Below are 24,525 nucleotides of genomic sequence, written 5' to 3' on the forward strand. Positions count from 1 at the left end.
GAACCTATTGCAATAAAACGGCAATTTCATACTTTAACCCCTAATATTAAAATCAATAAATAAAATAATTATAAATCAATGAATCAAGGTTAAACTAAGGAACTCACCTATTTTCTCTTTCATTGAGAAGCTGTAGAGGGTCAATTCCCACTGGTTTAGGAATGCTCGTAACTCGATTTTGTTTCGCTCCTGGAGTTGGACCTCCGCCGGGCTGCAAAGTATAATGCATTTTGACTAATGCCGGGAAGTAAGGGACTGCTAGTCCAGTGTGCGTAGCAGCTGAGGCTATCAGTGCAAAACTGGTGTAACCCACATTTTTTCTACAATATTACTTTAAATGATACTAAAGTCCATAGTTACTATACAGGGTGACAGGTTGAACGAGATAAATATTTAAAGATGAGGTAAGAGGTATTATATAGTGCTTTTCTCAAACAATGATAGGAATAATGAAATACAACATAAAAACTAGAAAATATTAATTCATTAAAGTTAAAAGTAACATTTGACACATTAGGACAATAGCTGAAAGAAAAAAGTTTCTGTTTATTGCTGGCTCACTAACAAGATTCATAATAAAAAATATAATATAGATAAAAAAACTTTTTTTTTTCCTTTTTTTTAACCATAATTAAAAAGCAAAAAAATATTATTAGTGTGCAGTTAGTTGGTTGCAATGATATTAAATGTTGGTTGTATGACATTTTCTCTTTCTTCTATTTATATAGTTCATTGTTACTTAATAGGTACAGTGCTTCTATTTTCTCAATCTCTCGGCAATCATCGGATTTCAAAAAGCACACGAATATTAATTTCCATGCTCATTCATTATTATTACATTTAAAATTCATAATAATTTGAATTTTCATATATTTCTCTAATTTTCATAACATGTACTCCGTGTTTACTCCATGTCAATAAGCAAGTTAACAAAATATAAAGTAAATAAAATAAATATTTCTCGAGTTATTGATAATTTCAATTCGGTCCGTATCTGAACGCATTTTTTCATCTGACATAGCTATGTTAGCATGTTTGCCATCGATGGAATAATCACTTTCCGTGCTGCTCGAACAGGTATTTATTATAAAATTGTCCATGTACAGTTCAGACAGTGGTCCAAAAGGAACTGATTTCTCTTTTTATCATATACTTTAAAATATTCATTACTGTTCCGATTGAAACACTACAAGCTACAGAAACATGTTTTTGGACTTTTAAAAAATAACCATTATTGTCTTTCTTGAACGCATCGGTTTCTTGTACAAAATACAAGTACACGCCATAACCTAAGCGGCTTTCCTTCCATTGTACAATAAATAAAACATATAATAGCAACTCTATATACTTCCAAGTACACTGAAAGCATCCGGTTTGTACCAAAGGCAAAGGGCACCTGCAAAACCCGACGACAGCCGAACACGAAGTTTGCCTGAGACATGGGACAGAAAATAGAAGCACTCTATAAATTTAATTTTTTGGCCTAGACCGGCAAGAGTGCACAGTCAATAAATAACAAACTGTCTGTTCTTTTATAATAATAACGCACACACTCAACATAGCCCCGCACTAGAGAAACCCTGTGTCGCGGTTCCCACCACAAATCACACCCAAACTCACGAGAAACAAATGCAGGCCAGACAAATGTTTCTTCCTGTCCGGGAATCGCACCTGGGACCTCTGCGTGGCAGTCCAGCATAGTAACCGTTCGGCCACGTAGGTAATTAGTTCTTTTTTGAAAATAGTGCAATAATTCCAAGCATCATTGAGAAAAGGGTATTTCTTATTAATTTTATTTGCCATGTCGGTCCACGGCCTAAACCCTCGCCAGAGGGAAGACTCACGCCCAGTAACGGGACGTATAAATGGGTTAATGTTGATTGTCTTACCTGCTGCGTGGGCTGAGCATTGGGCGCCCCCGGCCCCGCCGGACGCACTGGCGCGGGACCACGCAACGACGGCGGTGCGCCTCCCATGGGCTGCAAAAAATCATTAGGTAAAGTTCGAAGACTGATAATGAACAAGAACTAAAAAGGTCTGCTAGCGACAGGAGCGGGGGTCATCCATCGCAGGGCCAATGCGTCAGGACTGACCGGAGCCACGAGCGGCGGCGTTGGCAGTGTGGGCGGCGCCATTTGGCCCGTCATGGGCAGCGGCGTGGGAGGCGCGCCGCCGCCGCCGCGCGCCGCGTCGCCTGCCGCGCCTACGCCCCCCGCCCCGCCCGACGACGGCGCAGGCTGATTCTGCCCCTGCGATGTACGACTCCAGTGTATCATAAACGTCGCTGTTTTAAATTTTACATCGACGCAACATATTTCTGTAGGGCGCGAAATCCCAACCAGCAAAATAATCGAGTAAGAAACGAGTTTTTGCTGACAATCGAACAAAAGTTGTAAAACATTACATTTAATCAGAAGAATTGTAAACGTGAAGTTATGTCGACTTCAAAGTGTTTTTTGTTATAATTCAAATAAAAATTAAATGAATGAACATTTACTGGTAAATTGAAAAGGCTCAAAAATACATAGTAAACGTTATTTTCACGTACCGTTTCAATAACCACCACAATTTCGTCGACTTACAATCTTATTTGCAATACCGAAGGAAAATCATGCATGGCAACAACGTAGAAATGGACAATTGCCGAACAATATTTTATATTTTTCGTCCAAGCAGTATCACAATGATTGCATAGATATATATTTTACACAGTGCGTATTACACTCCCGTTTGGTTAAGACTTTTATGATCGTAAGCAGAAAAATCTGTTGTAATAGTGTTGAGTTAACGCTTACTGCACCTTCATTCGACTATCATTAACAACTTTTACAGAACCTTTCATAGGACATATTTTTGCTGGTTGAGTTAGACCTGAACGAAAAGTCTTCTCACCTGCTGCTGGTTATATGGGGACGGTGGCTGGGCCGGCGGCGTCGGGCACTCGGGCGGCGTGTCACTCGTCCTTTTGCCAGCAGCCATCATAGCTATTTGCTGCGGCACGGGCTGGTTACGCGCCAGATTCCGGTACGCCGTTATTTGGGCTCTGAAACATATGCAGGCAAAGTCACAGGGCGAAGCCTTTGAGTGACCAACTAAATATCATATAGTATATAGCTTTGGACGCTCACTTGAGTTGGCCGAGTTGGCTGTTAGTGAACAAACCCTTGCTCGGATCTTGAGGGTTCGATCTCGCTTTGAGTGCCAAAAGTTGAGAGTATCTAGGATCCTCCTGCAGGCCCTTCTCCTCCATCGAATCAATAGCACGCTGAAGAGCGTTGAGGTTGTCTGGTCCAGGGGCGGGGAGCGAGCCTTGCATGGGTGAAGAGCCGGGCGGGGCGCCGTTAGATGGAGGTTGACCAGCGACTGATGGTGGCACTGCGTGGCCGTGAGGTGGTGTCTGCGATCCAGGGGGGCCAGCTGCAGCAGAGCCGGGGGGACCCGCTTGTTGGCCGCCTGCATTTGGAGGAGGCGCAGGCGGTGGAGCCGCACCTCCCGAAAGTGGGGGCGCATGGCCATAAGCGGGCCCGGGTGGCTGCCCACCCATCATAGCGTGATGCGGTGGCATGTGACTAGGAGCTGGCGGTACACCTGGCTGCATTCCTTGGGGGTGGCCACCGTGCGGCGGGGGGCCTCCCATAGGACCACCTGCCGGTCCACCGTTACCAGGGGCAGACAAAGGCGCCTACAATAAAAAGCGTCATATAATTTTTGTATGTATAAAGCCCATACATATATTTTTTTGTTTTAAATGTACAAAAATAAAGCAGTTGAGCTTAAAGTTATGTTGAAATTTGACAAAAGTGAAAATGTAACATTACCTATTATGTAATATCTATATGACAAGTAATCAAAGCCTTACTGATTACTATGTAGTTGAAGAAAAAAAAAAACAAGTATGACTTTTCTTAGTCATATTATCTTATTAATTTTGGTAAAAAATGTGTTATTTACTCTGGCAAAAGATAATTACACTGTTTATGAGGTAACAGCATACAACGCTCGCGAGAGAGCTATGTTGTATACATTTCATGTTAAAGATACCAGCATTGTATTTTTGAATGATGTGACAAATGAGGCTGCTTTGCCCATGAGTGTAGCAGTTCTGGACGATTCGCAAAAAGATTTCGAGGACATTCTTAATATGTTTAACGTACAATACCATTATGCTTATCCAAAGAGGTATGTAACTATGCAATATCATATTAAAATAACAAATACTACATAATAATACATAATATGTCTCATTGGCATTATGATTTAAAATGAGTGAAGATTTAAAATTTACAGCATCGTAAAAAAAATTAATCACACACACAAAACAAAAATGTCTATAAACAACGCATTTCTAGACTGGGATACTATGAGGCACTGGATTCACAATAAGACCAAAAACTCTCCCCATTTAGAGCTACAAGTACTTGCAAAAACTTATCAGAAGAGAGAAGTGATAGGATTAAAAATTAGCACAGGACGAGGAAAGCCTGTAATTGTTGTGGTCGGTGCAGAGGTGGGCAGAGATTGGATTACAACAGCTATTATTCTAAACTACATAAATCATTTACTGACCCATGCTCAAACAGATAAACTTGTGGAACATTATGACTTTTACTTTATACCTGTTGCTAACCCAGATGGATACGTTTACAGTTTCGAACAGGCAAGTTATAGTTGCAAGCAATTCTAATAAGGTGGAAAGCGATATTTTTATATTATTTGCTAATGTCAATGTTCCATGAAAACACGCACATGTAAATGGATCTAAATTTAGATCAAAGAATGAGTAAGTCCAAAAACTGGAATCTAAATGGGTGTCTATAAAGTCTAGTGAAACGTATGTACAGAACTTTATAAAATAAATACCTATAGTGACAATGTGCAAATTGGCAGTACCTTACAAATGTATTGGCATTTAATTTATAAACAACAACAGTTTCAAACTTTGTTGTAAAATACCTTTCTGTAACATATTTAGGTCATTTAAAATGTTGAAATAAGAAAAATTGTTGCATACAATATCTAGAATTTTGCAAGTTTTCATATTTTTATATATACATTTTTATTTATTTTGAGAAGTTCTGCTTGGAAAGCATGGCATTGGATTATTCCTCAATTGAATGATGGGACGACCTCCATAATGGGATCAGTTATTTTATCCTTAACTGAGTTGTAAACTTCTCTAAACATACTGCTAGTCTCAGTATAAATACGTAAAGGTGAAGCCAATTCAGCATAGCACTCAAAAGCTGTCCAAGCTGAGGAAGACATAGTTCCTGTTGGTCATATAAGTGTCATATTAGTATGTTTTCACATACTTGTTATTTGTACTTACCATGTAATAATAAAATTTACAGTAGCATCATTAATTAAATATAAGAGACTCATGAGTGCAAACTTGCTAAGTTCTAAATATTGCAGCAAGTGTGCAACAATGTCCCTTATTTAAACTTTTAAATTATATGATTACATAATATTATGAGCAAAAAAAAGCTTATTACATCATAAGGATTTGAAATGGCTTATAGATTTTTTATAAATTACATACTAATAGTTTAATATGATATAATGGTATATTGACATAATATATGCACAATGTGATATACATATGTCTACCTGTAAGTATCAAGGAACTTGACTGATGTGATTAAATTGTAAAATTCTTTAATTGTTGAAGCCTATGGATTGACTTGTAAGTGATTGTGAATTTGGTCATTTGTATATAATATTTTAAGGGAGTTCACATTTCGCACTTGTAATCACATATTGTCGTAACTCAAAAGTCAATTTGAGAAAACACAATACTGTATGGATTTTATTGCAAATAATATGATTTATTTATGACATGTACGTTAATAATACTTAATTATCCAATTATAAACAAGAATATACACAGTATGTTTTTTTAACTGGGACAGTATGGTGAAATCCTACGTTAAGGAAATACGGGAAACTGTTTTCGGTATCATTAAGGCATTTTTTATGAAATAATATTTTATTAAATTTGACCAACTTCTGCCATTCCAATTTTTTTCTTCTAACACAAAGAAATCATGCTTATAACAAACTGAGTCTATCAGCATTTAGAAAACTTAGTCAATTTTATTTATTTTGTCATTTTATTAAATTTGACCAAATTCTGCTGTTCCAATTTTTTTTCTTCCAATACAATGAAATGATCCTTACATGAAACTGAATTGATCAGTACTAAGTTAAATAATTAATTTTATTCATTTGAATGGACAACTCACGCTTGAGCAAAAAATTTACTATGCCAAAATTGTTTTTAATGTAAATAGATATCCTATACTTTCAGATTTCCCCATACTGTTCCAATTTAAAAATAAAAAAACAGTTTATATTGGTTTTATCCAGTATTTTTTTTAAATTAATTTAACATTTTAAAAATAATGGATGAATTCTCTCAATTCCACAATTTTGAGTTACAACAATACTTAGTTTCGTGTACGATTCACAGAACTATTATTTATTTCAGGATAGAATTTGGGCAAAAAACAGAGTGGAATTTGAAACTGGAATAAAGTGTACTTCCGGTCATCTGCCTGTTGGCTTAAACATCGATAGAAATTGGTTTTTCTTCCCAAAATTAAGTAAAATTCTTGATTAGTGACTTAAAATTTCTTGTATTGTATGTATTGCATATATAAATAAATAAATCATTACAATTATATATGCATGTATAATTGTAATGATTTATTTAATATGATCACAATTTTATTTCTTTTATAATGAGTAAGTGCCCTCATCACTTTGCTGTGCCCTTATAGGGTGTCACATGTACAGACAACAGCACATCAGATTACACATTTTTGTTCGAAAATCGCCTCCATTGCAATGGGACAAGATACGTCAATGTGTAGCTTGATGTGCTGGTGTGTGTACATTTTCAAGCCATAAATGAATAAATAAAAAAATACTTGGTTGCAATCTGATGTTAAACTATGATGTGGCTAACAATGTCATGAGTCTGTGTAGTAAATGCATAGGTATTTACTACACAGACTCATGTAATTTGGGACCATTCAGGACTAGAGTAAATAGTTACTCTAGTCTTGAATGGTCCCAAATTTCAGTTATCAGAAAACATAGATACTAGCAGTGTATTCCACTTCTTTATTTATATCCCATCATGAATGTTTGTGTTCAGTATATACTAAACCATCAAATTACATGTGAATTGTAGACTTCTAAATCATAACCATATTTGTTACCCTAAAGCATAACACATTAATTATTTAATTGATTTCCTAATTTGGGGCCACTTCTATAAAATTAGCTGTCAATGATTTACTTAATATGTTTGCAGATCTATTGTAGACAAAACAAACCAGATCATGGCACCATCTTTTGCAAGCAGACTAATTATAATAATTAAGAAGCATAGTAATTTTCAGTTCGTCAAAATGAGTGTCTTGGAGTATTTGGAGGCCATCAAACAATATCCGAGAAAGAAACTAGAGCAATGAAGGAAATTTTGAACAATTGTTCATCAAATCTAATAGCATTCATAAACTTGAGAGGGTTTAGTAGACTTATAACAATTCCTTATGCTAACGCTCAATATGTTTCTAATAATTATGATTTAATGGTGAGTATGTTTTCTTTTTTTATTTATATATCCAATTTAAATATGGAAAAATAGTTTGATTTCCTAAATAGATGCCTTATTTTTTAATTCTTTGTTTGTCGAATCAGATAGAGATACTATCAGCTGTGACTGATAAACTAAGGGAGAACCACAATGCACATTACTACTATGGATCCACAGCAAGACTTTTTTGTAAGTATCCTTCAGCAATTAGCTTCAATAGAAACTTCTATGAATATTCAATGTTTTTGTTTCAGATAATTACACTGGTAACTGTGCAGACTGGGTGAAGGTAAAGCTAAATGTGCCCATAGTGTACACAATATACCTACAGCTAGACGAAAATGTTTTCCCGGATCCTACGCACATAGTACCCCTTGTTCAGCAATTCAGTGCTATTCTTACTAACACAATGGCTATAGCAGGAAACATTTATGGCCCTCTGTTTAATAGTTATCCTAAAAACACAAGTAGTATTCTCATTTTTATAGCATTTTATGTCTCTGTCATTTGAAAATTTACATGCTGTTTAAATAATTAAAGATGGGAAAAACTGCTATTTTTTTTAAATGTTTCAACATAGCTTCTTTAAAAAAGTGTGGTTTTTTAGATGCTATTCACATAAACGCTTTTTAGTTTGAAGCTTAAAAAATTGTTTAAGCGCATAGACTTTTATGTTAAAAACAAGCTTGCAACTTGTATTGATAGCAAAAAGCAAGAGTAGACCACTGAAGGTTTTAAGTTAAGTGAGTTTAAAGTTATTATTCACTTTGATGAATTAATTTGTTTAGGAAACATAAATGGTGAGATTTGAAATTTAGGCAAGTTGTAAAAAATGAAATTGTTGAGTATAGAACTGACCAATGCTTATGCTTAAAATAAGAAGTGTGCTCAACTGCTTATTTTAAAAAGCAAACTTTTGAAAAAAAGTGCTTTTCGTTTAAGCATCCACCTCTATAATTGTCATTATAACTCTTTGAAATTATGGAAAAAATAAATATTATAACAGCAATACTATGTTTATTGATAAAATTACCTGTCCAGATGGCATGTGACCCATTTGATGTTGCATATATCCATGTGGTGGTCCCTGACCAGGCATTGGAGGGTGCTGAACCCCAGGCATGGTCGGGTGGCCATTGGGGCCAGGCGGGTGCGGAGAGTGTCCCGGGGGCCCCGGCATATGCGGTCCTACCATGTGAGGAGGCATAGGATGACCGCTCGGCGGCATGCCGTGCTGCGGTGGCGGCCCGTTACTGTTGGGCGGTATAGGTCCTCCCGGAGACAAATGATTGGGCATTGGTTGTCCAGGCCCAGAAGGGTGAGCTGGAGGAGGTCCATTGTAAGGACTATGCGGCGAATGGGGCGGTGCAGGACTTTGTGTTGGTGGCCCCATAGGGCTTGGAGCCTGCGGTGGCGGCATAGGACTGCTTTGCGGCGACGGACTTGCCATGATTATTGGTTTATCACAGCACTTTCACGTTAAACCATCACAACAGCATTGAATTATTAATCTATGCAAGACAACTAGACGCTTTTTCAATTTCGCATATCATCCTCAGTACTCGATTAAATTACACAATCTTTTCAGTAAAGGGAATATAGCTTAGTTACGCGATTAATTATTTTCATATAAATATCAAGGGATTACAGAACAATACCTCCAAATCCCAAAATTAAACCCGCATACGCAAATCAAAGCAAGCAAGAAAGAAGAAGCACTCAAAGTAGGGATGAACATTACGATTCGATTTTTATGAAGATCGATTCAAGAGTATACGATCTAGCGAATGTTTGTATCGATTCATTTCAATGCAATGTTTAAGTAAATCTATTCAACATTACGGCGAATCGAATCGTCTAGATAATATTATCGTACGTCTTTAAATTAAATAAAATATCTCTAAGCAAAGCATACATTTGTAGCGTTACTTGTACTTACGTTTCAAATTTGCTTAAGTTATTTTATTACTTTGGTTATTTATTTTTATATTTATTTTTATATGAACTAAACATTTCTTAAAATCTGTAATTTATTTTGTGGTACGATAAGTTGTATGTCGAAGCGGACAAACGAAAGCAAATTTTTAATTTAAAGTTATTGTCGCTCGTACGTTCGCTAACTCACTGCGCGGATAAGACGCGTTAATGCTTTCGCTATTATAACACTTAGTTTCCATATTGCTCCTCGTAAACTACTATGCTTCAAAACGCCTTGCAAAAATTTGTACTTTCTCCTTCGCCTTTCTTAATGTGTGGTTGGTGAAATAAATAGTGGTCGTGCGATTGAACGTTTTATTTATTAAGTCCGCGGTAAGCATACCTATACTATTACATATTTCTCAATCCCCAAAATAGGAAAAATGGCGGGCTTTTGAAGTTACAAGTACAGCTTTTACAAAGATTACTTGTATTTTATGTATATTATGAAGAAAAATTGAAGAAAGAAATGAAGAAAGTGATAAAGAAAGTTAGAACTATATTCCTTATTTTAAATCAAATGAAAAAGACTAGCCTAGAAATTCCAATAATTACAAATTCAAAGTTTTTGTTCAAAGTGATAATGTGATTTAAATGAAAGTGAAAAGATAAATATTAACTCCTGCCGCTTAAGACTATTTAAAAAACCCAAATAAGTGAACTAAGTTATTTAAAAGGATCCAAGGAGGATCCCGATACGATAAGAAAGATAAAAGATAACATAAAGAGAAAACGAAGATATGGCTCAAAGGACTTGTATCCAAGCCAAAACTCTTAATAAGAAAACTTAATCCCTATTGAATCGAGCTGATCCTATCTATATTGGTCTGCAAGAAAAGTAGTTTGGCAATATCTAAGTACAATAAGTCTACGATATTTGGCGATTGTCGCTACTTGTTTGCCGTCTGAGCATCTTTTTTGACTGTCTAATATCACTTTATATAAATACCGTAACGTAGACTAAGGGTCGTATTCCAGACCTCTACTCAATGCTCAAGTCAGGATTTGAGCAGACTTGAGTATGATTTCAAGCACTGGAAATACGACCCTTGTTATATATACATATATATACACTATGGTTGGTAGATCTATGGTTAAAATTGACACTGAAAAATGTCTTCTGCAAATAATATAAATGCTTGGATTATGTTAATATTAGTTTATTTCATTGGCGACGAGGAGTAACCAAACAAAATGAATAAGGAACAATTCCAAGAATTTCTACAATTACAAAAAAATCAGCAACAACAGATTTCGGACATTTTGCAACAACTTGTGTTGCAGCAACGACCAGCAGTGGAGCTCCCCACGCCAGCAACACCTGGCACGGAACCTACCAGCTCGGCAAGCAGCAACAAGTACACAATTATTAAAAGTTTCAAATGCGACACTTTTAACCCTGCGACTGTATCGGTAGAAAAATTTTTAGATTTTTTCGAAGCCAAATGTGACATATGGGCCGTAAGTGATAATGACACAAGGAAAGAATTATTATTTTCATGTATGTCGGAATGAAACTATTTTTCCGGATTTAAATCGCGTATATTTTTTCAAACAAACCGACGTTTCGGGCCCTTTACAGGTCCCATGGTCACGGTTGACTGGAGAGACTCAGACTCAGGAGACATACATTTCATGTATGTCTCCTGAGATATTTCACGACCTAAAAATAGCACTCGTTCCTAACTTTGGAAACAGTTCCTACAATGACATTAAGTCTAAACTACTCGATTTACATCGAACTAAAGTTACGAGGTATAAAGCACTAACTGAATTTTGGAGTTGCGTACGAGCCCACAACGAGACTATGGAACAGTATGCTAACAGGCTAAAGAAACTCGCCAGCGATTGTGGCTACAAGGACACAATGTTTCAACGTCAATTGCGCGATCGATTTGCTACCGGCTTAAATTTCCCTCAACTAGAAGTGGACCTAAAACAGAAATGGCCAGACCTACAAGAGACTTACGACGGAAAACTTATAGAGGTTACTTTCGATCAATTCTTTGCAGTAGCTCAGTCCAGAGAGTTAGCAGAAGGTGATGCTGATAGTAGCATGCCCGCTACCGCTAATAAAGTAAGAGCAAGAACAAGTACAGGACGTCACTATAAACAATGTACGTTTCTACGCAAACTAAGTCCAAACCAGTGCCGTCGATGCGGTGCACAAGAGAGACATAGGCTAAACGTTTGCAAGGCAAAAGACCATACATGCGATGAATGCCACATACAAGGTCATTTTGAAAGTTGCTGTATAAAGTCTGGTATATTTAGCGAGCACCGCGACAGAAAAGAAACAACCAACCAATTATAGTAACAAACTGCATAAAATTTAGAACAATGCACACAATGATGGAAGTTCGTCACAGTCTTTTGACACGAGTTCTGATGAAAGTGATGATGTCTTCAAGGTTGAACGCAAGAGAAACAAGGACAGCAAGAGAATTGATGTAACCGTCAACGGTGTCAGTTGCACATTCGATTGGGACCCAGGATCCGTGTACTCCATTATTAGCACAAATTTCTGGAAGCGGATCGGAGAATAGAGAGGTCTAACCAAGGCACCGAAGCTACGAGCTTATGGGAACCTTAAGCTCAAACCAAAAGGTCTCACAGACGTAACCGTTGAAATCATGGGAGAGCGGAAAATATTACCTGTTGTGGTTATGGAAGACGCCAATCCAATGCTTTTTGGCCTCCAGTGGAGCGAGATGTATAAAATGACATTCCCAGAGCCAGTCTATTCGGTTAAACCCGTTCAACACACCACTACGCTTAAACAGGTACTTTCAACCTTTTCATCCCTTTTTGATAATAAACTAGGAAAAGTTAAAAATTATGAAGTCAACATTCATATAAAACCTGGGGCAGTACCTAAACATGTCCCTGCTCGACCAGTTAAGTTTTCCATGCGTAAAAACATAGAAATTGAACTTCAACGTTTAGTTGACGAAGGAATCGTGACTAAAGTTGATCCAAATGTCACGCCATTAGAATGGGCACTGTGGGTGTACCCACAGTGAATGTCGTAAAAACAAATGGCCAAATCCGAATTTGCGGTGATTTTCGTAGCACTCTTAATCCTGTTATTGTCACTCATTCTCACCCAGTCCCACTCTTTGACCAGCTACGACAAAATCTGGCAAATGGAGCCAAATTTTCGAAAATAGATTTAAGGGATGCGTACTTGCAATTTGAAATAGCTCCAGAGTCGAAACAGTACCTGACAATCTCTACGCACAAAGGATATTATCAATACAATAGGATGCCATTTGGAATCTCAACAACTCCTTCAATTTTCCAACATTACTTGGATGAACTTTTGGACGGTGTACCAAATGTCGCAGTGTATTTTGACGACATTGCCTTAACAGGGAAAAATGACATTGAACACCTCCAAACGCTATCGACCGTGTTTAGCAAATTAGATAAGGCGGGCTTAAAAGTCAATTTAAAGAAATGTTCATTTTTCCAGACAGAGATTGAATACCTAGGGCACACAATTACTAAAGACGGAATTAGGCCGACGAAATCGAAAATTGATGCAATAATGAAAGCGACACCGCCCACTAACGCCCAAGAACTGCGGTCGTTCTTAGGTCTTATAAATTTTTACGAGAAATTTATTCCTCACCTACATAGTGTCTGCGCAGATCTGCATGCATTGACTGGTGGTCGCCGGAAGTGGCAATGGACCGTCAAAGAAAATACGAGTTTTAAGAACGCAAAAGATCTTATTAGTAAATCGAAACCGCTTGTTGCTTTTGACGAAAAGCGCCCATTGTATTTAGCCTGCGATGCCTCGGAAAAAGGTGTGGGTGCCGTCCTATATCATAAATCGGCAGACAAAATTCAACCTATCGTTTTTGCTTCAAGGAAACTAAGACCAGCGGAAACTAAATATTCAAATATTGACCGAGAAGCTTTAGCAATATTTTTTGGAATCCAAAAGTTTGATCAATATTTACGTGGTACCAAATTCATACTTAGCACTGATCATAAGCCATTGATTCACGTTTTGGGGCCACAACGTAACTTGCCGAAGATTGTCAATAACCGTCTAGTGCGTTGGGCTTTAATCATTGGAGGGTATGACTACGATATAGTTTTTACAAAAGGGCATCTAAATTTTATGGCTGATTTTCTTTCTAGGATGCCCAATCCAGAAGATAAACCGTCTAATGCAGAATTGACAGTACACAGAGTGGTAGCTCAGTTGCAGCATGAAAGAGTTTCGGATATTGCGTTAACAGAGGACAGTGTACGAGGCGCGACAAGGAAGGACCCTTTGCTTAAACAGGTATCAGAGTACATTAAGACCGGCTGGCGTGAAAATTTTTATTCAGATGACTTAAAGCCCTATGCTCGGAAGCGCACTGAGTTGTCCATTGAAAGTAAGATATTAATGTGGCAAGGTCGAATAGTAATACCGAACACCCTGAGAAAGGCCACCTTGGAATATCTGCATACAGGACACCCAGGCATATCCGCAATGAGAGCGCTAGCACGTTTTTACGTATGGTGGCCGTCCATTGATGATGACATTGAGGAGTACATTAAACGTTGTCGCAAATGCCAAGAGAATCGGCCGAACAACGCTGAATTGCCTATATACTCGTGGTCCGTTCCTGACAACCCGTGGGAAAGGCTACACATTGATTTTGCAGGCCCGTTCGAGGGAAAATATTGGTTTGTCTTAGCAGATGCGCTTTCGAAATGGGTCGAAATTAAACCCATGAACCAGATAACCACTTCTAAACTGTGTGAAGAGTTAGATTCCATTTTCACCACCTTCGGCTTCCCTCAATTCTTGGTTTCTGACAATGGACCACAGTTTACTTCTCAGGAATTTCAAGACTATTGTAGAGACAAGGGTATTCTACACATAAAATCATCCCCGTACCATCCCCGGACTAACGGTTTGGCTGAACGTCTGGTTCGCACTTTCAAATCCAGGCTATCATCAAGTGCCAGTGACCATCTTACCTTGAAAGGACGACTAGAAAATTTCCTTTTTTCCTACCGCATAACACCTCATTCCACCACCGGTAAGAGCCCAGGACAACTTATGTTCGGACGTCAGCTGCATTGTATTTTGGATAACGCACGCCCTAACTCTAAAAAGGCCCTGCAGCATAGGCAGATACAGGCTAATATAAATTCAGAAAATTTAACACCATGTTTTAGACCGGGGGACAGCGTGTTTGTCCGAGCCCGGGATGGGTCACGATGGGAACCTGCTACCATATCCAGACGTACGCATAGATACTCGTACACCGTAGACACAGCCAATGGGGTAGAAAGGAGATATCATGCTGATCAAGTGCGTTCCCGCTTAGCCGACCATATCAGTCCAGTTTCTACTGATGGCTCTCAGGCCACACACGACCCGCATCATATAAACACCAGTGAGGTGGAACCCCTTGCAAGTTCGTCAGGAACGCAGAACTCAGCTGCCACCCCAATGCGGCCATGCGCTGCTACTACGCATTCGCCACCTACCACGGCGTCCCTACAGCGAGCATCAAAGCGCCATGAGCGCACCATCAGGCGACCTCGGCGGCTTATCGAGGAGATGTTGTAAATTGTAGGGATGGACGAATGTTATATATATATATACACTATGGTTGGTAGATCTATGGTTAAAATTGACACTGAAAAATGTCTTCTGCAAATAATATAAATGCTTGGATTATGTTAATATTAGTTTATTTCAACCCTAATGACAGGGATTTGAGTATGTTTTCTAGTGCTTTAAACCATACTCAAATCCTGACTTGGGCATTGAGTAGGGTTCTGGAATACGACCCTGAGACCGAAAATGCTGAATCAAATTTATTATTTTTTATCAAAATTAATTTTAAAACGATTCTTATGAGATCGATTAAAGAGCATAAGATCCGATCTGTGGATCGATTCCGAAGCATAGGATCCACAGATAAAAAAAAATCTATTCAAAGCAAAAATCGTGCATCCCTATCTCAAAGTAAAGAGAGTTATTTATCTTGGCTTTTCGCGGTAAGCGTGTAATAAAACAGAAAAAAAAACAGGTGCACTCAAATGCAAAATTGAATTGTGTCACTACCTTAGAGGATGGAGTCACTACGGTCTCAACAAACACAAGTCTACAACATTAGCTTATTTTTACAAATATACGCAGATAAAACTTCTTTTATTTTTTTCCACCCTCTAAGGATAAAACACACATTGCATTCATGTCATGTCCGTACACAGAATAGGCCTATAAAAATAAATCGATTCTCATGAATATACTAGAGACGGAAGTTATCGATTTGACGGTGTCGATATGTATTACGTAATGGTTAATTATGTATACGAAAAAAAATTTCTACCCTTGTCTGGATGTAGTGAATTTCTTTTTCTAATTTTGTGTGTAGTGTAACAGCGGTATTGTTTTACTTGTATTTGCCAGAGGAGATTGCCCATTGACTTACCAATAAATGGATGACAATATAAAGACTAGACAATATATACGAATTACTCTTGGAGAAACTATGTCACTATGGTATGCGAAGCAAAACATACGATCTTTTGAAATCATTTTTATCACGCCGAATTCAGACAGTTGAAGTAATATCAGGTGGGGAAAAAACTACGCAGTAGTGGGGGTGACGTGAACCTTGGAATTACTCAAGGATCTTCACTGGGAAATATCCTCTTCCTGAGATTTATTACTGACCTACCGTGCTATAGCACTGATGGCTTATTGGTTTTGTTCGCTGATGATACCACTGTAATTGTGTGCGCCCGAACTTACGACGAACTCAATATAAAAGTAGGAAATGTCTATATGAGTCTGATCAAATGGTTCACTTACAATCGTCTCATACTGAATGCTGCTAAATCTAGTTTAATATTGTTCTCTGGTAGATCAATCCCGAGGCCAACGTGTTTGGATAGTCCAAAGCCCATAACTGACCACAGCAATTTCTTAAGATTCATTCTGGATGAAAATTTAACGTGGAAGCGTCATATAAATTCTATGTGTGATAGACTAAGTAGTGCGACTCATGCACTAAAAAAATTAAAACCTGTCGTTACAGATTCCATACTACGACAAACATATTTTGCATATTTCCACTCCATAATGTTGTATGGTACCATTCTATGGGGTGACTCCACTGATTCTGACAGGGTATTCATTATTCAGAAACGAGCAATGAGGATACTTGCCGGAGTAACACGAAGAGTCTCTGGTAAGGACTTATTTGTGAGACACAGGATAATGACCATGTATTCGTTGTATTTATATGGAATAATCACATTCATACGAAAAAACTTACACAACTTTGAAAGGCATGAAAGCCGTTATAACACCCGCTCCACAGGACGACTGAAGGTGGTACCGCGACGGTTAGCACTCAGTGAAAAAAATCCGCGCGAAATAGGCCCGGCTTATTATGAGCACCTACCCTTTGACTTAAAAAATGAGCCTAATGATGAAACATTTGATCGTCGCGTCGACTGAAAGACTTTTTGTTGGATAATGCGTATTATTCCACTGAAGAATATAGGGACATGGTCTTGTAATATGTTGTAATTTATAGATTATTAGGTATAAATATTATTTTACAGACATGAATAAATTACATAAACTTTATGCATACAATCATTATATTGACGTAATTATTATTATATTATTTAATATATTCCTACATTATTTCACATAACTATATTGACTATGTTAAAATTACGTAGTACAAAACTTGTACTGGATATTTGTATTTTTTTGAAATGTAACATTTATTACTATTTGTAACGATTCTTGTAATATAATATTGTATACTTAGAATAATAACGCATAGAAACCTAGTCCGCACAGGCTAAGTGAAGCAAATTGAAGCGCGCCCAAAGGGCCTACACGAGCAGGCGGGCCTTTCAAGGTCAACTTGCACCGCGAACAGATCAAGAATTTTAGCTAAAAATGACGAAATGTGTGGTAAATGAGTGTAAAAATACGTCAGATAAACATAAAATAGATACTAATATCACATTCCACAAGGAAGTAACGCGTTTCAACTTGTATTTTTATATAAATATTCAGTAAAGTAAAACCGAAAATTAACCTACTACTAAAACTAGCCTATATGAATTTGATTTTTGCCTCACTTGTGACAGTTCGTTTGATATGAAACTATCATTCTATGCATAAGTCAATGATTCTATGCGTTATTATTCTAATATTGTATATAATAATGTAAAGTTTGCAAGATAATAAATAAATCTAAATCTAAATCTACAATCCAAAGTCTAATCCAAAAACCGCGAAAAAATGTCCGGAGTTTTTTTTTTTTGAGTTTATGGCTTTTCGCGGTCAGCGTTGGAGCCAATGACAAGCATGGCCGGAGTTAACATGTTAACATCTACTTTTTTTTTCTTCTTTCCATAAAGGAAAAGGCAAAGGTTTTACACCATACAGCCAAGTCTTAGTACATTATTCTTTTTTGGACATGAAGTTTAATTATGTTTCTGTAAATATGGCCGCCACAAAGAGGATAGGCAAATTGAGGCGGCGTGCTTGGATTGGATTGACTCGGGATTCCTTAAAACGGGCCGATATGGGTATTTAAGTTCGAGATTCGAATAATTTCGCGTTTTAATCTTCGATTAAGGCACAATAGCACTATCCTATTCCACTTTAAACTAGATTTCACAAAATAATTGAAAGTCAAAATAAAAACGACACTTCCCTCCAAAAGGTCCAGAGCAAATCGTTAACATCTACAAACTTAGTGACATTGGCATTGATAGTGACAATATTAAAAAATCTAAAACGTTTAATTTAAACTGTAAAGTCATTGCAGTATTCGACATATCGTGAATCATTCTAAAAGATAAAAGGAAGGAAATTTTACTAAGAGTAAATAAGTAAAACCACCAGTTTTGGCACAATATTCAAGTATTTCTTCAGTTACTTTCATAATAAATGCGATTTAGTAATCTAATTCGCATATTTGTTTTGGAACTTTGTTTCTTTTTTTAAACGAGCTGACGTTTCAGGTTCCATGTAAACGTAACGTCAACATTCTTAAAATTCATTAGATCTAGCGACACAAACTAATAAGAGTTCTAGCGACAAGCCGCTAAAACGGCAACATTGCCGCTTTGCCTTTTGCCTTTTGGCGCCTCTTGTCAGTCAAAATATATTTAATTTGCCTACACATAAGAAATTCTTTAAACAAAACAAATGATACACAAAGAAAGAAAAATTTCTTTACGAAAGCCAGCAAAGGCTGCCATTTTATTTCCGACAGCTCTGATCAACGGCTAACCGCACCATATAATATTATGACAATCTATGTGTGTCTAAACACAACAATATCGTCCGCACACAAGCAATATTATTGTGTGTATAAGCGGCTAGCCAATGAGAATATAACCACTACGTTACATTGAAGGCTAACCGGCGAATCAGCGATTGAAGTGCATTTCGTTGCTGCAAGTACAATTTTGAATTGCGTACTTTCAAATTTGTACGATTTTTCATGTATCGGATAAAATAAATCGATAGTACATATCGATATTGAATGATAGGATAATATCGAACTGATTCGATATATAGAGGGTATAATATCGATATTTTTTTTTTACATCGAGCACTCCTATACTTCTGCCTGTGCGGCGGCGGCGGCGCGGCGCGGCGGCGGCGGCGGACTGCCATGAAGATAATTTTGTGCAGGTAATGAATAGGCCGTTTTAGGACGGGTGGCGCGGGTTATAATAAAATGCTCCAACAACGATTTTTAATTTTCGCAAAAATGATGACAAGGCAATTGCCTTTATTTCCCAGTTTTAAAAATTGGGTGGGTTTTGAAAAATTTTATAAATTGCGGCAATTTATTGCCAGAATTTGTGCATTGTGAATTGAACTATCGATGCCTTACTTTCTCAAACTCGTATCCTATAAAGACTGTTCAGGAGATGGTAAAACTTTCTATTCATTTTAAATTTCTTATCAAGGATGTTCATTTGGATGCATTAGTTTAAGAATAGGTAAAAGCCAGTGTGTGAATATGAAGGAAATGTGATGTAAAATCAGCCTGCAAAATTTGTATATACAGTCCATTTTTTTGTATTTCAGATTTCAGTAAGTTTGTGCTTTATGATTCGAGTTTGAGAAAATAAGGCGACGCTATTGCACTTTCCATTTCCAGATAAGTACTCTGTGGTCTGTGGCCATGGCCAAGCCAATGAATGTCATGTCGTGGTCATGTCATTGTCATGAGTTAAGTCCAACCCAAGTCTAGTCAAATGAGTTAAATCAAGAGTTGCCGGCTTTTATTTTATTTGTTTTCTAAGAATACTTTAAATCGAACACTAAATCAATTTGAGGTTGTTTGTGCTTCTCCAGAATATATTGCTTGGTATTGTAATGCAATGAAGTACAGAAATGGATGAAGAAGATGAATACATCGAAGAGACATGGACTTATATCGCATTGTGTGGTAAACCAACGTTATACGAAGGGCTTAGATTTGCAAAGGACCTAATAATTGCGAATGTCGCTTTTCGCCTTATCATACAATATGTCAGTTTGCCGCACAACGTTCGTCACAGTCTTTCTTTGGTGATTGGCAGCTTCCTCCTATACCACAACATCGGGCCGGCAATCATCTGGACGATTGGACTAGCAGCTATTGCTTACATTCTAATAGTCTTACTGTCTCTTATAACTACAAGATGGAGAGGATGCCTTACATCCATATTGGTTATCTCTTTTCTCCTATCATGTGAGGTTTATATTGTAAATCCAAAAATGTGGCAACAAATAAGAGGTGTACAAATGATAGCAGCTATGAAAGTAATATCTGTTGCTATAGAACTAGACAGAGATCTTTTTAAAAGCATGTTGAATCCAGTAGAATTTGGAGGATATGTCCTTTGTCCTGCCAATTGCATCTTAGGCCCATGGATATCATTTCATACTTATAATCAATACCTCGATGTAAAATTCTTATGCAGGAGATGGTTTACAATTATATTTGTGCATCTTTGTTTGTCAATGTTGTTTTTAGTGTTGTCAAATTGCATTGTACCTTGGTACATTGATGATGAGGCACCAAAGTGGATAGTAGCATATAGGGACGCTCAGGCATTTAGGATGTCACACTACTTTGTATCCAGCATGTCAATAGTGTCAATGATCAGTGCTGGATTTGGACTGACCAATGACTGTCACTCTGAACTTCAAGTAACAAAACCATTCTTTATAGAACTGCCCAGGTCACTAGTTCAAGCAGTCATTTTCTGGAATATACCAATGCATCAATGGCTGAAAAATTATGTATTTAAAACTTGCCAATCTTATGGTCATCTTTTGGCTATCTTTGTTACTTATGCTGTGTCATCTTTATTGCATGGCTTGAATTTCCAATTTTCGGCTGTGCTCCTGAGCATAGGCACATTTTCTTATATTGAGTACAATTTTCGGCACAAAGTTGCTGCAGCTCTGGAAGTCTGCTGTTTAGCAAATCCATGTGTGAAGCAATGCGATCACAAGTACAAGAAAAACACATTTTTGGCAGTTTTTATAAACACTTTATTTTCCCTTATAACCATTATACACCTTGCTTATTTAGGAGTCATGTTTGCAGCATCATTCTCTCTTCAGGAAACTGGTTACTCATATTACCACACTATAAGCAAATGGGAAAACCTTAACTACTTTAGTCATTGTTTTGCCGCATTTATGTATGTAGTATATTTAATGATGTGATAGACATCTGGACTATTTTTGGACATTTTTTTTGTAATTCTGATTCCAATTTATACTTAGTTCAATAAGTTTTAAGTCTTTGATATACATAGTTGTAATTCTATATAGCTCTCTCTCAGTATTATTACATCTTTAGGTAATTTTAGAATCTTTTTTTTCAATAATAAGACTATTGAGTAGTGATTTCTTCCAAGTATTTACAAAGTTTCATGCACATTTTTAAAAATTTCTGAGAAGTTCTGATGCACATGAGGTGGTAAGATTGGCAGATTTTGAGCAAAGGTTTGTGGAAATAATTATAAACAAATGCTTTAATAACAGGATTAAATGATTATATACTAAATAAAACTTGTCTTATAGCTATAGTAAGCAAACTAAAATTGTAAGAAATATTCATTGAAACATTTTAAAATCATAATATAGTATAAAAGCAATGGGACTTACTCGAACATTGCACTCAACCCCTGATGAAGACCATCAAGTATGGTTGAAACTAGTCGGACCGCTTCAGACTAAAATACTATGTGAGTAAGTCCAGTTACTATAATGTGTGATAACCATGTTAGTTTTCATAAAAAAATCATAATACTGTATTACAACCATTTTATTGTGTCATCTAAAATACTAAAGAACTTACTATATATTTTGTCAGATGTGCGCACACTAACTTGATAAGTGCCATTGTCTCTGAGCACTTGCATGCGATAATTAAGACATTCTATTTTAGGGTGATTAGAACAAGCTTCAAGGTTTTCAATACAATCTTTACTTGAACTAAAATAGTCAGGTCTTGTATATATAATTTTTATATTAAACTCTGTTGTGATCTTTTGAACAATATTAAGTAAACTTTTTAAATAAACATCCATCTTTGTTATTTTGAATCCCTGTTCTGACCAGTAAAATGCAGTAAGTGTATCTATTATAACTAATGAAATGTATTGATTTTGTGTCAGGACACTTTCCAAATTGTGTATTGTTGTGTAGAATTGTGTGGAATCATAAACTTCTAATATGTGGAACTTCTGTAAAACTTCATGTAATAAACTATCAACATCTTGACATTGTACAGCTAACATTAGTAACTTCTTTTTAAGTACATTCCCTATTACATCAAAATTTAAGTTTCCATCCGTGTTTATTAAAAGGACGCCCAATTCTACGCCATCGAGGCTCTTAGGAATAAGTGCTTCTGAAATTATATCTGCCAGAAGACAGGACATGCTCTCGTCACTGTAAAATTCTACCACTTCACCGGTTTTCAATCCACTTTCAAACAAGACTGGGTAAAAGTTTTCATTGTCTGTTTTTTTCCTTAATCTGGCCAGTAACTGTAACCCTGACTCTACTTTAAATCTTGCTGTAGCCATAGATAATTACAAATTGTTGCTTTCAACTATCACAGGTAGAGCCACGGTAGAGCTCTCTAAATTGATAGGTAAATTAATTAAATTTACTGCGGTTTTTTTAGCTGTTCTCACACTAAATTAGATTACATTGGTAATTAATTGTGACGTTGACCGTTGCTTTTTTTTTTTAAGTTATTAAGGCTTTGGCAAAGCCATTATTCTAAACGTTTAATTATGTTTCTGTAAATATGGCCGCCACAAAGAGGATAGGCAATTTGAGGCGGCGTGCTTGGATTGACTCGGGGTTTCTTAAAACGGGCCGATAAGTGTATTTTAGTTCGAGATTCGTATAATTTCGCGTTTTAATCTTCGATTAAGGCACAATAGCACTATCCTATTCCACTTTAAACTAGAATTCACAAAATAATTGAAGGTCAAAATAAAAACGACGCTTTTCCCTCCAAAAGGTGCAGAGCGAATTTTGACCGTTGCGCTTGCGCAAAGATATCTATAAATTGTGATTTGTGGCGCAAAGTAAGCTTTGCCGAGTTTGACAACTTTTTTAATGGCTTTGGCGTAAAGCCATTCAGCCTATTCTTCATTAAAATGTTTTCCTTTCATGATTTTTTTTAAATTTGTTTAAAGCCATTAGGGTCGTATTTCCAGTGCTTGAAATCATACTCAAGTCTGCTCAAGTCCTGACTTGAGCATTAAGTAGAGTTCTGGAATACGACTCTGAGTGGTGTTCTAGAATACGACATAAGATTATTTCGACTGAAGGATTTTTTTATAATATTAATGGCTTTGCCTTGTCATTTAGCCTATGAAAGTATTGTGAATAATAATAATAATAACGTTTATTGCAAAACATGTTGTTACATAATAGTTCTTATAGTAGTTTACAGTATCAAACATATATATATACCCTGTAAGGGCGTAGCAATGTCAATTTTTTAAATACACATTTCGATTACCATTAATTAAAATATCATTATAATGATAATTAAATCTAAACAAATCTTTTCTGAAAAGTCAATGAATTAATTGGAAAATGAATGTCAAATTGAAGTCCAAAGTATTTCAAAAAAATTAATCGTCAAATTATTCTAGAATTATATAATAATAGTCATAACATTTGTCATTTTATTAAATTACTATATATATTATATTCATATTATTTATCATAATATTTTTTATAAATCTAGTTAACATATCAAAATTCCTTTTTTATGACGTTATGAACAATTTTCCTTGTCATTAAAAAAAATCTTGCAATGAATAGTAGCATTTTTGAAACAGATGTTTACTAAGTTGATTTTTAAACATTTTTACGCTATTTATCAGCCTAAACTGCATTAATTTAGTTTTGTTGAAATTAACTTCTAAATTATGGTCATTACGCCAGCTTGTCATTAATTTCAAATTTAAATTCAAAAGTTCGTGAAGTTGTGTAATAATGGAGCAAGGCAGAATCATCGAAATGTCATCGGCGAAGAGAATGCAAGGAATAATAAATTGATTAGGCAAGTCATTGATATAAATTAAAAATAACAAACATCCCAGGACGCTACCTTGGGAGATAGAACGATTTAAAATTACTTTGTCAGACCTGACACCCCTAATAAATCCCGTGCGGTGGTCGTAGAATTCTAAGTCGACAAATTGGATGCGATGCTGTAAATAAGACGCAAACCAATTATGAGCTGCACTCCTGACGCCTATGTCATATAGCTTTTTCAGCAAAATTGGATATAGAACCCTGTCATAGGCCTTGCTCATATCACAGATAATACAATACTATACTAGTATATATTAGGGGTTAAAGTATGAAATTGCCGTTTTATTGCAATAGGTTC

General features: G+C 36.5%; 3 protein-coding genes across 7 annotated transcripts in view; 2 read left to right on the forward strand and 1 right to left on the reverse strand.

Annotated features, from left to right (window-relative positions):
* Window positions 1–9,262, reverse strand: part of LOC113232895 (ATP-dependent helicase brm) — a 44,466-nt gene extending 35,204 nt beyond the window's left edge. For 2 of the 3 annotated variants that reach the window (XM_026467782.1, XM_026467781.1), the window contains exons 1-6: window positions 8,640–9,262; window positions 3,129–3,682; window positions 2,893–3,043; window positions 2,094–2,249; window positions 1,890–1,979; window positions 108–211 (exon numbers count right to left, since the gene is read on the reverse strand). In XM_026467782.1, the coding sequence (XP_026323567.1) occupies window positions 108–211; window positions 1,890–1,979; window positions 2,094–2,249; window positions 2,893–3,043; window positions 3,129–3,682; window positions 8,640–9,056 (1,472 nt within the window). In that variant the 5' untranslated portion in view covers window positions 9,057–9,262. The remainder of the gene's footprint in view (window positions 1–107; window positions 212–1,889; window positions 1,980–2,093; window positions 2,250–2,892; window positions 3,044–3,128; window positions 3,683–8,639) is intronic. The other variant, XM_026467783.1, reaches the window with a different exon arrangement.
* On the forward strand, window positions 4,073–8,483 carry LOC113232896 (zinc carboxypeptidase-like). Of its 3 annotated transcripts, none has more exons than XM_026467786.1 (6): window positions 4,073–4,179; window positions 4,407–4,657; window positions 6,491–6,605; window positions 7,410–7,603; window positions 7,711–7,795; window positions 7,861–8,483. In XM_026467786.1, the coding sequence occupies exons 1-6, from the start codon at window positions 4,164–4,166 to the stop codon at window positions 8,115–8,117; spliced, it is 918 nt and encodes a 305-aa protein (XP_026323571.1). In that variant the 5' UTR covers window positions 4,073–4,163; the 3' UTR covers window positions 8,118–8,483. The 3 variants fall into 3 exon arrangements, with proteins under 3 accessions (XP_026323571.1, XP_026323570.1, XP_026323569.1); XM_026467785.1 differs by having other exon boundaries at window positions 4,350–4,657; window positions 7,861–8,482; XM_026467784.1 differs by having other exon boundaries at window positions 4,102–4,179; window positions 4,288–4,657.
* A 10,569-nt stretch (window positions 9,263–19,831) lies between the features above and the next one.
* Window positions 19,832–21,981, forward strand: LOC113232992 (protein-serine O-palmitoleoyltransferase porcupine). Its single transcript, XM_026467921.1, has one exon. It carries the CDS (start codon window positions 19,995–19,997, stop codon window positions 21,318–21,320), a length of 1,326 nt encoding a protein of 441 aa, XP_026323706.1. The 5' UTR covers window positions 19,832–19,994; the 3' UTR covers window positions 21,321–21,981.
* Window positions 21,982–24,525: the final 2,544 nt, after the last annotated feature.

The sequence above is a fragment of the Hyposmocoma kahamanoa genome, unplaced genomic scaffold (assembly GCF_003589595.1).
Source record: "Hyposmocoma kahamanoa isolate Upper Pololo Valley unplaced genomic scaffold, ASM358959v1 78, whole genome shotgun sequence".
Lineage (NCBI taxonomy): Eukaryota > Metazoa > Arthropoda > Insecta > Lepidoptera > Cosmopterigidae > Hyposmocoma > Hyposmocoma kahamanoa.